The 14,836-nt window shown below is 38.0% G+C and overlaps 2 protein-coding genes across 2 annotated transcripts in view; both read right to left on the bottom strand.

Annotated features, from left to right (window-relative positions):
* The window catches only part of LOC133316465 (glycerol-3-phosphate 2-O-acyltransferase 6-like), a 91,129-nt gene that overhangs the window by 14,138 nt on the left and 62,155 nt on the right, over positions 1-14,836 (bottom strand). The window lies entirely within an intron of this gene.
* On the bottom strand, positions 3,657-14,614 carry LOC133316463 (sulfoquinovosyl transferase SQD2-like). Its single transcript, XM_061518213.1, has 11 exons — positions 13,899-14,614; positions 13,001-13,067; positions 12,747-12,817; positions 6,609-6,726; positions 6,422-6,495; positions 6,263-6,318; positions 6,096-6,179; positions 5,879-5,966; positions 5,717-5,794; positions 5,414-5,470; positions 3,657-4,378 (listed from the first exon to the last, which is right to left on the bottom strand). The coding sequence occupies exons 1-11, from the start codon at positions 14,258-14,260 to the stop codon at positions 3,883-3,885; spliced, it is 1,551 nt and encodes a 516-aa protein (XP_061374197.1). The 5' UTR covers positions 14,261-14,614; the 3' UTR covers positions 3,657-3,882.

Raw genomic sequence — 14,836 nt, 5'->3', positions numbered from 1 at the left:
AGGGAAAAGAGAGAGAGTTCAATGAAAGAATGTTGCACGAAGGACCTTGGGAGTTTGATGGAGGGGTTAATGCAATATGGAATAAGATGGCTAAGTGTATTCAAAATATGGGAAGCAGGGTGTTGGGAGAAATCAAAGGAAATAGATTTCATACAAAGGAAACATGATGGTTGAATGGAGAGGTGCAAGAGGCAATTAAACATAAGAAGGAGTGCTTTAGATCTTTGCATAAAAGTCCCAGTGAAGAGAACTTGCAAAAGTTTAGATTGACGAGAAAAAATGCAAAGAAAGCAGTGCGAGAAGCTAGAGGCAAGGTTTTCGACGAGTTATATAAAAATCTTGGGAGCAAGAATGGTGAAAGAGGTATTTACAAACTTGCAAAATTAAGGGATAAGAAAAGTAAAGACCACACCCAAGTTAGATGCATAAAGGATGAAAATCAAAAACTTTTGGTGAGAGATGAAGATGTAAATGAAAGATGGTTGAACTACTTCAACAAGCTATTTAATGGGAATGGAGATACAAGCGAGGTGGACTTGGAGGACGCATATGATGATATGAATAGAAGATTTGTGCGCAAAATTAATACACATGAAGTTAACGAGGCTTTAAAGAGGATGAAGACTAATAAAGCCATGGGGCCTGATGGTATCCCTATTGAAGTGTGGAGAGGCCTGGGGGATGTGGCAATAAAATGGTTGACCAATCTTTTCAATAAGATTCTCTAGACAAATAAGATGCCTGATGCATGGAGGAAAAGTATGATTGTGCCTATCTACAAAAACAAGGGAGATATACAGAGTTGTTCAAACTATAGAGGCATTAAGCTAATGAGTCATACTATGAAGTTGTGGAAAAGGGTTATTGAACATCGCTTGAGGAGAGATACCAAGGTTTCTGTAAATCAATTTGGATTTATGCCAGGAAGATGTACCATGGAAGCCATTTTCTTGTTGCGACAACTAATGGAAAGATACCAAGAAAAGAAGAAGGACTTACATATGGTGTTCATAGACCTTGAGAAAGCATACGATAGGGTTCCAATGAAAGTTTTATGGTGGGTTTTGGAGAAGAAAAAGGTTCCATCAAAGTATGTAAAGGCAATGAAGGATATGTATGATGGAGCTACTACATGTGTAAAAGCTTGTAACGGAACATCAAGTTATTTCCCTTTCACGGTAGGTGTACACCAAGAGTCGGCTCTAAGTCCTTATCCCTTTGCCTTAGTTATGGATGAACTAACAAAAGATATTCAAGAGAAAGTGCCATGGTGTATGCTTTTTGTAGACGATATTGTGCTTATTGATGAGAGCAAGGAAGGTGTTAATAGAAAACTTGAATTGTGGAGAAGCACATTCGAATCCAAAGGATTCACTTTAAGTCGAAGCAAGACTGAGTATCTGAAGTGTGAGTTTTCTCTAGTACGAGATGGGGACCAAGATCCCGTGCAACTAAGTGGTCAAGAGGTACCCAAAAAATATGTTTTTAAATACCTGGGCTCTATTTTGCAAAAAAGGTGGATAGATTAATGAGGATGTAAATCATAGAATTAGAGCAGGGTGGATGAAATGGTGCATTGCATCTGGATTTTTGTGTGACCGCAAAATCTCCCTTAAGTTAAAAGAAAAATTCTATAAAACAGCAGTAAGACCGGCAATGCTATATGGAGCGGAATGCTGGCCAGCACATAGGCAACATGAGCATAAGATGAGAGTAGCAGAGAGGCGGATGTTAAGGTGGATGTGTGGTTATACAAGGATGGATAAGATAAGAAATGAAGATATTCGACGAAAGATAGGAGTAGTACCGGTAGCCGAAAAGATGAGAGAACATAGATTGAGGTGGTTTGGGCACGTGATGAGAAGGTCCCTGGATGCTCCTGTCAGAACAGAAGTTTGTTATCAAGAGCTCAACACAAAAAGAGGCAGAGGTAGGCCGAAACTTACTTGGGAAAATGTAGTAAAATAAGACTTAATGGAGTGGGATATAGATTGGCAGACGGTATGTCTTAAAACGGAATGGAGAAAAGCTATAAGTATGGTGGAGGGTTAGACCCGTTGTTATTCCTATGTTCCAAATTGTCCTTTTTTAGTCCTTTTCCCCTTAATTTTCCCCACTTCTTCTTTTCCATTTCTTTTTTACTTTTATATATATATATATATATATATATATATATATATATATATATATATATATATATTAACTTCTCGTGTTTTTTTTACAACTGTTTTATATCTTTCATGTGGGTTCATCTACCACCGACCTCAATTATCTTGGAATAAAGGTGATGTTGATGTTGATGTTGTTGATGTTATGCTCTCAAAAGCAGAAGACAAAAAGTCATATTTAATCTCGAATCATTGATTTGTCATTTTAAATCATGAAGGAGTGAGATCTTAAGTAACTAATCTTAACAAAATGAGATATGAGATAATTCATTCTCGTTTGTTATATGTATTTTTTATGAGAAAAAGAGTGACAGAAAAAATGGCAGTTTCCTCTCCTTATTTAAAAAATATTTTGGAAAACCATGTATAGTGATAACATTGTTTGAACCAGTTTTGATAACATTCTACTACGGTCAATGAGAGTCCACAGAAAAGCAGGCGCAAAGATGAACTGGTTTTGGTGGGCCTGGCTTGGTTCTATTAAGTTGCTATAGCCAGTGACTCTTCTTATGGGCTGGAATAGAGCAGATTACTGATACTGGTGGGCTTGGTCCAATGTTATTCATACATCACAAAGATTTTCTTCGTTCTTTGTAAAAAATTATCTCAACTAAAAAATTTAAATTGTTAGGTAAAGGTCACATTAATGATGGAATAGTGAGGATTGAACTTGTAACCACTTAATTCACAAAGATTATGATACCATGTAAATAATGATATGTTAATCATTTTATATATTTATGTAACATTCTTTCACAATCATACTCAAAATGGGTTTGAAGATTTAGATTTTGTATTGTCACCCAAGTACAGCTGAACTATATAATAGGGTAAATAAGAACAAACCTGGAAACAGAGGCATTAAATGAAGTGATAACCGTCCTCTTGCTGTCATCTCTAATCAGGATGTTCAACAACATTGTTATATCAGAATACTATTAGGAGTCAGTATTCATATTATTAACCATCACAATATTTATCTTCCAATTTAACATTTATTAATGTCTAAAGTGGTCCAATGCCAATTTAATTTAACAGATAAAACTGATAATTTCTCCCCATGCTTAACAGTTTGTCTGTCTGGCACCACTTTTGACAAATTTGGGTAGAAGACAGTTGTTTTGCATTGCCAAAAGCTATCACTTTGGTTATTTTATAATAATAATAATAATAATACAAATTTAGCTATTTAGCTAAGTTCTACAAAAAGTACAACTATACTTTTATTGGACAGAGATTTGTACTGTCAGGTGTTACCTTTGTTAAAGTTTTTGCGTTTGATAATCCGTTTTGGTTGCAACATTTGATAATCTGTCAGGTGTTATTTTATATTTATGTTTCAGATCGTGAATAATAGATACTACATTTATAATCATGGTTGCAACATGTACCTTAAGACAATATCCTGAACACCATAGTATCAAAAGTAAAATTCCTTTAGGGGTATGCGACATATGATAATGCTACAGTCTGAATTGATTTGGCTTTCAAATTTATTCATTGATCATATAGGGACATGAAGAATTCAACCTGACAACCTGTAACCTTAATCAAACTTTATAATGGCACAAAAATAAGGTGCAAACCACCATATTGTATATTCCATTATAATTCAGAAAATGAATGCATTACACTCAATCAACCGCACATATATATATATCCCATACAAGTCTACTGTGAAGCCAAAGCAAGAACCTTGGAATGAGTACTTGCATCACCTATAGTTGACTTGTGGTGAAGGGAAAAAACGTTTAGCAAGCCACTGTAAGGGTCTAAGCAGTTGAGCCCTTTTCTTGCGCCAGAACCAAATGGCAGCATTGTATTGTTCATTGCGAATCTTACGCGTGGCAGCCTTCCAATCATACTTCTCCATCTCTTCACGTGCAGCTTTTCCCATGGTTTCTCTAAACTCTTTGTTGAGCAAAAGGGGTTCTATTTTACTCAAGCAGTCTTCAAGATCACCTGGATTATAGAGATAGCCAGTTTTACCTTCTTGGTCTGCAGGTATTATATCTGGAATGCCTCCAGCACGTGCTCCCACCACAGGTATCCCTGAAGACATGGCCTCCAAAACAACAAGACCAAGTGTCTCTGACTCTGAAGGCATCACAAAAACATCTCCACTGGCATATGCTTGCGATAGTTCTTCCCCTCCTAACATTCCAGTGAATACTGCAGGCATGCCTTCAAACAATTTCTCCAGCTCCTCCCTGGTTGTTAAGAAATTAAATGCATGGCATAACAGTTATCAAAGTTTTTATATTTAACATTGCCTTATCTAGAGAGAGAGGGGAGTAATGTATAAATAAAAAAGCATAAGTGGGCATGGGTCGACCCTAACTGGATTTTTTGGTTAAACCAAACGGGTTTAAACTAGTTTGTTTTTGAACTGAACTGTTTTTTTTATTATAAAATCAATTCAGAACCAGTTTATGTTTCAAAACTGGTTCGGGTATGCAAACATGTTCTAAACTGGTTTCCAACTAGTTCCAAACCGGTGTTTCAAACCAATTCTTTTGGTTCGGTTTAATTTTTGAACTGATTTATAAAACCATTTCGATTCTTAAAACTGGTTCCGAAAAATGTGTTTCAGTTCGGTTTGGTTCGGTTATACTGCACACCCCTGAAAAACATGACATGTGGACTAAAAACACTGGAGGATTTTTTGAAAATGTCAAGAACCAATTATCTCAAATGCTTAAGGTAATAAGTGAAGACAATGAATGATTGTACATTATATCTCTAACTGCACTACCTCCCCCAAACCCTCAAAAGAAAGGGATCTAATATGGAACGAGGAAACCCTTTTCATGGTGACAGTTAGCCATTATATGATTAGAAAGTGTAAAGAACCAATTCAACCCAAAAGCTTAAGCTATTGGGTGAGGCTACATTAATGATTTTTTATATATCAACACGCCCCCTCACATGAGAGCCCACTGGACTTGAAGGATGGACAATGCACAGGCCCACCTACCTGTGCGAAGAAAAAAATTCCACTAGAAAGAAAGTGGGGGGCGGTGAGGATCGAAGTCGGTACACCGAGGCTTTGATACTATGTAAAGAACCAATTTAACCCAAAAGCTTAAGCTATTGGGTGAGGCTACATTAATGATTTTTTATATATCAACAGAAAGGCAAGAGGTAAGAATATACAAACACTCACGTATAAAAGTCTATTTGTTAAAAGCCACAGGACACCAATTGAACAGAAATAAAAGCAGAGACATGTCAGAGTAAGGCACCTGTATGGTCCATCTCCAACGAAAGCAATTCGCGCTTCAGGAAGCCTATCCATGACCCTGCCAAATCATGGGGTTAAGGTGTCAAAGTCAGGCTACAGATATTTAAATTCCATGCAAGATAATGGTAAGATAAGAAGCATCAGAGAAAGCTAAGGGCATGTCAAAGTGAATTGCTAGAAAGTATATCTTGAAAAGGATTTAACAATCTTTCAGCTTATAGTCTGGATTTTTTCAGATTGATTGGGAAATCTTGAATATAATTGCAACTCCAAGAAAGGAAAAATTCAAGGTGAAGTTCACTACCTTTTGAGAAAATCTAAACTCTTTTCAACTCCAAGCCGTCCCACATGAACTACCAAGGGTTTCTCGGGTTCACCATTGCTGCATGACAAATGTTCTAAGAATAAGATGAAATCTCATTATTATCAAAACTTGAACCTATGAAAAATGATAAATGGTTCAAACCTTAGTCTTAATCGCATTTCATGTGAGCGGTATCGAGGATGGAAACTTTCAGAATCAACACCCTTGTTCCATAGACGAATCTTGTTAGCTGGATGTCAACATGAGAAACAAGTCTGTCAAAATTTTACTGCCGAAGGCATACTAAGAAATGTGTATGTTCAGATGCTATTTTCAGTTAAGCATAGCTGAAAGACTAGATAAGGGGATTTAAGTTCACCTGCTGTTACTCTAGCTGCTTGGAGATCCCTACCAATGGCAGCAGATGGCACCAGAGTCAGATCAGCTGCTCTATGAAGAAATTCTAAAGAAAACAGCAAAATTTATGTTACTCTCACAATTATTTTGAGTTCAAATTAGAAAAAGTAAGCAAGAAAGTGTACATACTTATGATCAACCACATGGGTGTCACCAGCCAGCTAAAGGTATATCTTGGAATGTAACTGAAGAGAAAATAAGATCAGCCATAATGGTAAACAGAAGTGCCACATAATCTAAAGTGGTCAATATATTTAGAAAAAACTAAAAAATCTGAATAAAACTTACACTGGTACGTGCGTATGATAGGACATGACAATAGGAATACATAAAAGTTTTGCAATGATAAGAGCGCCAAAAACCTGAAATCAAGGCAACTCAGATATGTAATGTGACAAATTAGTCCTCACACCAACATTATCCTTAATAATCCCAAAATTTAATGAATGAGGAGATAGAGGAATTGCAGACCCACCATTACACCTGGCGACGATGCATGTATTATGTCAGGCTTAAACCGGGCAACCTCTGAAATTATTCTTGGACTAAGTGCCAAAGAGAGGGGTACCTTTTGATACCAAGGACAGGGAAAGCTGCATTTTTAATTTGTTTTTGATATAAATGAAAATTGTTAGTGTAAACTATAAACCATGGTTGTGGTAGTTATTGGAAAATACATAAATACACTAACCAAATCTAGTAATTATGGAAATTAGGATATTTGTGTTCCTGTAATTATTACATTAGCTCTATATAATAAAGCCTCCACTGTGTAAGGAACACCAACGCTCCAGTTGTGCTGCTCCATTGTGCACAAGGGGTAACTCGTTTGCTTGTCTCTCCCAATCGTCATCTTTGGGTCCTTGGTTCTTAGATTCTGGTGCCACCACCACATTCGCAAAATAAATATTATATTCTCCAAAATTTCTACCTTTGGTTATTTGTCTACAGTCAAACTTAGCTAAAGGTTCCAAAACACAGTCCAATGGGGTTGGTATTGCCCATCCCCATTCTGTTGACTCTGCTTAATATTCTTAGCTTCCCCTTTAATTTGCTTTTCATTAGTGGTTTGACTCGTCCAATCTTCTTTGCAGTCAGTGTGGTAGCTGAGTTTCTCAATTCACCTTGCGAAGCATATTAAGATGCTATGATTTGTATCCCGAAGTATATTCAAGGAGCTTCAGGAGAAGTCCTATTCTATGAAGATAAAGGTCATACTCAAATTGCTCGATATTCAGATGTTGATTGGACAAAGTCCCTTGCTAATAGAAGGTCTACTTTTGGGTAATATGTATTTGTTGGGGATAATCTAATATCCTGAAAGAGTAAGAAGCAAAATGTGGTCTGCTAGATCAAGTGCAAAACAGAATATCAAGCTATGGCCATAACCACATGCAAACTCATTTGAACAAAATAGCTACTTAAAGAGATCCAATATAGGAAGATTATGCAAATGACCCTCATTTATGATAATCATGCTGCATTGCATATCCTCTCTAATCTAGTGTTTCACAAGAAGACCAAATATATTGAGATCGATTGTCACTTTATTAGAGAGAAAATATAATCCGAAGACGCCAACACTAGCTTGTCAATTCAAATATCAATTAGCCAAATATTTTCAACAAGTCTTTGAGAGGTCATCTGATAAGTCATATATGTAACAAGCTTAGTGCATATGCCCTATATGCTTCCGTTTGAGGGATGTTGGAAAATATGTAAATAGTGTAATCAAATCTTGTAACTACAGTAATTAGGATAGTTCTCATAATTATTACATTTACTCTATACAGTAGAGACTCCACTTTGTAATTCAAACAGGAATCTGATAGGGCCCATCTCCACAAGGCCCAATTTGGTAAAGTCTATGACAGGGACCATGATAAGAGCAAGTGGCCCAAGGATCCTGAACGTATATGACTCAACAAGTTTTTTAGTGCATTGGAGAAGTTTGTTACATAAGCATGTGGTGCGTGAATGAAGGCACCGAGGAGGTCATTCTGGTTTGCGCATGCAAAAGGGAGATACCAGGGCCTCTCGAAAGATCCTGAAGCATTTTACATTTCGTTATTTTTTCTTTATTTACTTCTGCAAATTCTAAGCTATAGCAGCACTATAGTGTGTAATCAGATTTGGTTTCTTGTTGAACATTGATGCTTTTACTGGAATACGTCTTAAATAGAAGCATTATTCAGAAAATTCCACTGTTTACTGTTTGATTCTTATCAAAGTGGTATCAAAGCTCCGACTGGGAGCAGGGTTATGGTACGTACGCGAACCATGGAGGGATTAGAAGAGAGATTACAACATACGGAATTGGGTCAGGATGAATTGATTAAGAGAATGGACGCGAGCGATACTAATCAGGCGGAGATCATGGAGATCATTAGGCAACTGCGGAGATCATTATGATACTTAAATAGAATTGATAAACAAAATCCTGAAGAAGGAAGAGGACGTGGCTATCCAGCTAACGTTGCAGAGTCTGATGGGGATTTCATCTAACCAATCCATGAAGGTATGGGGGCTGATTGATGGCCAAGGTGTTGAGGTTCTCATCGATTGTGGGGCCTCGAGCAATTTTGTTAAGCAAGGGTTGGTTGACCATTTAGGTCTGTCAGTGGAAACGACCCCCACATACTCTGTTGAGATCGGGAATGGGCTCAAGTTAGCATGTCAAGGGGTTTGTAGAGGAGTTTCTATTGCAATTCAGGGGAGCACCATTGTTCAAGATCTGTACCTATTTGATTTGGGAGGGGCAGATGTGGTGTTAGGGCTGGATTGGCTCAAGGAATTGGGAGAAATAAAAGCGAATTTTAGAGAGATGACTATCAAGTATGTCTCGGAAGGTCACAAAGCGACTATTAAAGGAGACCCTTCACTCTCTAAAACCATCTCTTCCCTTAAATCGATGGCTAAGGCACTGGAACAGGAGGGTCAAGGTTACTTTGTGCAGTGGGAAAGTTCAGCAACTTCTCAGAAATTCCAGGAAGATTGGAAGGAGCTTGATGATTTGCTAGCCGAATTTGGTGACATTTTCGCTGAAGCCAAAGGCTTTCCTCCAAAGAGAAGTCAGGATCATGCCAATGTTTTGAAACCGGGTGCTCAGGTACCCAACAGTAGGCCCTACAGGTACCCCTTTTATCAAAAATCTGAGATTGAGAAGTTAGTTGCAGAATTATTAAGTGATGGTATGATTAGGCCAAGTGTGAGCCCTTATTCAAGCCCTGTTATATTAGTAAAAAAAAAGATGGGAGTTGGAGAGTATGTGTTGATTATAGGGCTTTGAACAAGATCACTGTCCCTGATAAGTTTCCCCTTCCAGTGGTGGATGAATTACTGGATGAAGTAGGAGGGTCAAGGGTGTTTAGTAAGCTGGACCTGAAGTCCGGATTTAATCAGATTCGTATGAAGGAGGGGGACATTCCTAAAACGGCATTCCGGACTCATGAGGGGCATTACGAATATTTAGTAATTCCATTTGGTCTTACTAATGCCCCTTCTACATTCCAAGCCCTTATGAATGATGTTCTGAAACCTTATCTGAGAAAATTTGCTCTAGTTTTTTTTTGACGATATATTGGTTTATAGCAAGGGGGCAGCTGAGCATGTGGGTCACTTGAGAAAAATATTTGAAATTCTACGTACCCATAAATTGTTTGCAAACAGGAAGAAATGCGATTTTGGACAGATGCAGGTGGAGTATTTGGGGCATATAGTTACTGCAGAGGGAGTCAAGGCTGATCCTATTAAGATCAAGGCCATGGAAGAATGGCCAATTCCAAGGAACGTTAAGGGGTTGAGAGGCTTCTTGGGTTTAACAGGTTATTATAGAAAATTTGTCAAGGATTATGGCAAGATAGCCTGACCACTAACTGACTTGTTAAAAAAGGATGCCTTCAAATGGGGAGAGGATGCACAGGTTGCGTTTGTTCACTTAAAAAATTTAATGAGTGCTGTTCCGGTTTCGGCTTTACCGGATTTCTCCAAGCCTTTCGTGGTGGTTACTGATGCTTCTGGAAAAGGCATTGGAGCTGTATTAATGCCAGAAGGCAGACCCCTAGCTTATATTAGTAGGGGATTTTCACAACGGGCCATGGGGAAATCCGTTTATGAAAAGGAACTAATGGCTGTTGTGTTTGCGGTCCAGAAATGGAGACCATACTTGTTGGACGACATTTCATAGTTAAAACCGATCAAAAGAGCCTCAAGTTTTTGTTGGAGCAGCGGGTTCTAGGTGAGGACCAACAAAAATGGGTTTCCAAATTATTGGGTTATGACTTTGAGATTCTTTATCAACTTGGTAGAGGAAATGTTGTCGCGGATGCCTTGTCTCGAAACGAAGAGTTTCATCTTCTCTCCAAGGCGCAGCTTCCCCAGTTGGAAGAAATTGATAGGGAAGTGCTGGCTAATCAGAGGCTTCGAAGTATAATTCAGAACTTAATAGAGGATCCAGCCTCTCATCCGGGTTTTCAGTTACAGGGGGGACGCCTTTTCTACAAAAACAGGTTAGTATTATCCAGATCTTCTAGATTCATCTCCTCCATTCTGTCCGAGTTCCATGATTCTTGTATTGGTGGGCATTCTGGTTTCTCCAGAACCTTTAAGCGAATGGTTGGAGTTGTTTTTTGGGAAGGTATGCGTAAAACCGTGCAGCAATATGTCTTGGATTGTGCCATTTGTCAGCAAAATAATATTCAGAACTTGTCCCCTGCTGGTTTGCTCCAACCTTTACCAATACCGTCCCAGATTTGGACAGATGTGTCCATGGACTTCATTGGGGGTTCACCTAAAGCTCATGGTGTTGATACTATTTTTGTTGTGGTGGACCGGCTCACTAAGTATGCTCACTTCCTTCCTTTGGCTCATCCTTATTCTGCCAAGGAAGTGGCTGAACTGTTTGTGAGGGAGTAGTCCGGCTGCATGGGTTCCCTACTACCATCGTATCTGATAGAGACCGGTTGTTTCAAAGCCATTTCTGGTCAGAAATGTTTAAATGTGCAGGAACCAAACTTCATTTCACTACTGCTTACCATCCACAGTCCAATGGACAATCAGAAGTGGTGAATAGAAGCCTAGAAACATATTTACGGTGTTTTTGTAGTCCCAAACCCCGTACTTGGCCGAAGTGGTTGCATTGGGCAGAGTATTGGTACAACACCGCCTACAAGAGTTCAACGGGGATGACCCCGTTTAGAGCACTATATGGAGTTGATCCTCCTAGTCTGCTGCGGGTTGGAAACAGCTTCCCAACAGTGGATGCGGTTTCTCAATTATTGGTTGAAAGGGAAATTATCTTAGATGAGTTCAAAGAGAATTTACAAAAGGCTCAGGAGCGTACGAAGACTCAGGCTGATAAAAAAAGGAGGGATGTGCATTTTGAGGTGGGGAATTCTGTTTATTTGCGTCTACAGCCGTATCGGTTGAAATCTTTGGCATCAAAAGTTAATGAGAAATTAAGTCCCCGTTATTATGGTCCGTTTGAGGTGTTGGCAAGGATTGGTGACACTGCTTATAAGTTGGTTCTTCCATCTTCTAGTAAAATTCACCCGGTTTTTCATGTTTCACTGCTCAAAAGAGCAGGGAGTCCTGTTACTAATGTTCAGCCTCTTCCTTCTGCCTTGTCTGAAGGGTGGGAACTAATAGTAGAGCCAGAACAAGTGCTACAATGGCGAAGGGACCACAAGGGCATACTGCAAGTCCTTATTCAGTGGCACGATCTTCCTTCCTTCGAGAATTCTTGGGAAAATTTTGAGGCTATGCAAGTACAATTTCCTGATTTCCACCTTGAGGACAAGGTGCTTTCATTGGGGGAAAGTATTGATAGGGCCCATCTCCACAAGGCCCAATTTGGTAAAGTCTATGTCAGGGACCATGATAGGAGCAAGTGGCCCAAGGACCCTGAACGTATATGACTCAGCAAGTCTGGACGTCTATGACTCAATGACTCAGCAAGTTTGTTAGTGCATTGGAGAAGTTTGTTACATAAGCATGTGGTGCGTGAATGAAGGCACCGAGGAGGTCATTCTGGTTTGCGCATGCAAAAGGGAGATACCAGGGCCTCTCGAAAGATCCTGAAGCATTTTACATTTCGTTATTTTTTCTTTATTTACTTCTGCAAATTCTGAGCTATAGCAGCACTATAGTGTGTAATCAGATTTGGTTTCTTGTTGAACATTGATGTTTTTACTGGAATACGTCTTAAATAGAAGCATTATTCAGAAAATTCCACTGTTTACTGTTTGATTCTTATCAGAATCATACGCCTTCACAGCAGTAATCATACCTTTAAAGAGCATTTGAAACCGGGCAGATTCCATATTGATACCAAAATTTCAAAATTCATAACAAGATGATAATAGGAATGCCATAACCACTTATTAGTGAAATTTAAAATTAAGTGCACAACATTTATCAGCATAATGTGAGGTAAGAGAATGAGAGTTGACAAATATATGCCCTAAATGCAATTAAGAAACAAGAATTAAGCCCATCATGACTGAAAGACACCAAGTTTATAATTCAAAAAACACAAATTTAGAATTACTAGAGAGAAAAGGGATGATGAAGAGATAAATGAGCTAAGAAACTAAAACAGATCAGTGTTAGCAACCTCCAAGATCCAATTAATTTGGCTCCATGAAATTCCTGGGGAACTCCTTCATGCGTGGTCACAACCATCACCTATAACACACAAATAAACACAGTTACATAGTATGCAATAAATTCAGGATGACTATTGAAACAAAATATTTATGGGGCAAAAGCTATTTATTCCAGATTTTCTCAGAATTTTTGGGGATACATTACAAAAGCAAGGAATTTAAACGAAAATAAACATACATACATAGAAAACCAAAGAATTACCTCATCTCCCATTTCACGAAGGCATTTAATAAAATTCTGAAACCGATTTTTGTATCCTGAGACATATCTGCAAAATAGATATCACTTTGAATAAATATTCTGTTGAAAATGAAGACACATTTTTTCTTACACAGCTAACACCACATGTCTACTTCTGAAGAATCACACATGAAAAATGTCAATTGTAGTTCAATCTCGTTTGTATTCTAATGTAGACAGAAACTAGAAAACTTGGTACATTAAATGTTGGTCGACGTTCCTAAAATTAATGCCTGGTATCACAAGCTAATTCAAAAGTCTGAGATGCAGCATAACACAATAGCTAAGATGCAACTTTTCTCATTGTGAGACTACGCTAATAATAGAATGAATATCGAAAACCAAAACAGATAATCACAAAGTCAGCTCAATTCATTTGATAACGAAAATTTTAATTTCAACAACTGCCAATTAAATCCAACTTTATATGCAATGCAAAGGAAGAACAGAATAGCAACGGTGTTAAGAAACAAAAAAGCTGAAAAATTGTTTCTCTATTTTTGCAACAACTAATCGTAGAAAAACTGTATGTGATCAACATATTCCTAAGCAAATATAAATTCAGATGAACCAAAGGTTGAACTTTGACAGCTTAATGAAGCAGATGAAAAGTCTATGACATTTGACATAAAACTACACGCCAACTCAGTCAATTCATCAAATGCCACGAAGTCAACGCTAAAACCAAACCAACAAGGCAATTCAATTGCTGCAATAATTGAAAAGCAAAACAAGCCGAAAAAATTGTAATGGGGGTTTCAATATCAAACACCCCAAATTAAACAAAGCATTGGATACTATGCACAATGAAAAGCAAATCAAGAAGCTAAACAAAAAAACACCAACAAAAGGGACTCACGCAAAGGGAGAAGGCTCAACAAAGAGAGCAATTCGACGAGGCCTTGAATTTTGCTCATTCTCAGAGTCAAGCAAAGCAGCAGAAGGAGGACCATCTTCCTCTTCCTCCATTTCATGAGAACCAACCTCTGCTATGTCCATGTTTCTAGCTTCAAGCACCAAACTTTTTCTACCCTTCACAGTTTTTGACCCACCCAAAGAGCTCAATCGTACTCCTCTACAAGATAGAGTAATGGGTTTTGCTCCTAACAATAAAAAACGTTGAAATCTAGCAGAGCTAGGGGGGTAAGAAGAAGGTGTGGTGGCAGTTGGAAAAAAGGTAGGAGATAGAGAGGGATTTATAGAGAGAGAAGTAGTATTCATGACGATAATTGTTAAAGATGCTGTCTTTGAGAGTCTAAGATCTAAAAGGAACAACCTTTGAATTGGGATAGAATCAAAATCGTACAGTGGTAGTTGTGTCGGGAAGAGAGAGAGATAAAGAGAATCCAACAAAGTTGGAAAGGATTCTAAGAATGGATATCATTTATGCTGGCGGGACTGTAAGGAATCAAAACGGAAGTTACGTGCGTATGCAGCAATTACAAACAACACTTTCTTCTTTTCTTTTCTTTTTTTCTTCTTGTTTTTTTTTTTCTTCTTCTTTGGGCTGTTTCTTTTCCCATATACGTTTTCTTAATCAAGAAACTATTCATTGACTATTGAAAAATCCATAACCAGATTTTCCCCTCTTGTGTAGTCTGCTTTGCTCGTTGTTACTGAAGTATATAAATGATGTATCTTCACTTAATAAAATTTTGGGAGTTATTAATTTTATGTCAGATAACATAAGTATCTTATACGAGTGAAACAAAATTGTGCGGTCCAAAATTTTTAAAATAACAAAAAAAGGAAAGAAAATATGGGCACAAGATTTTCTAAATGTGTAACATAAGAAAA

This window comes from Gastrolobium bilobum, unplaced genomic scaffold (genome assembly GCF_033153095.1).
Source record: "Gastrolobium bilobum isolate Gb01-03AN ecotype WA unplaced genomic scaffold, APGP_CSIRO_Gbil_v1 utg1738, whole genome shotgun sequence".
Lineage (NCBI taxonomy): Eukaryota > Viridiplantae > Streptophyta > Magnoliopsida > Fabales > Fabaceae > Gastrolobium > Gastrolobium bilobum.
This window is presented reverse-complemented; position numbering and strand designations above follow the sequence as displayed.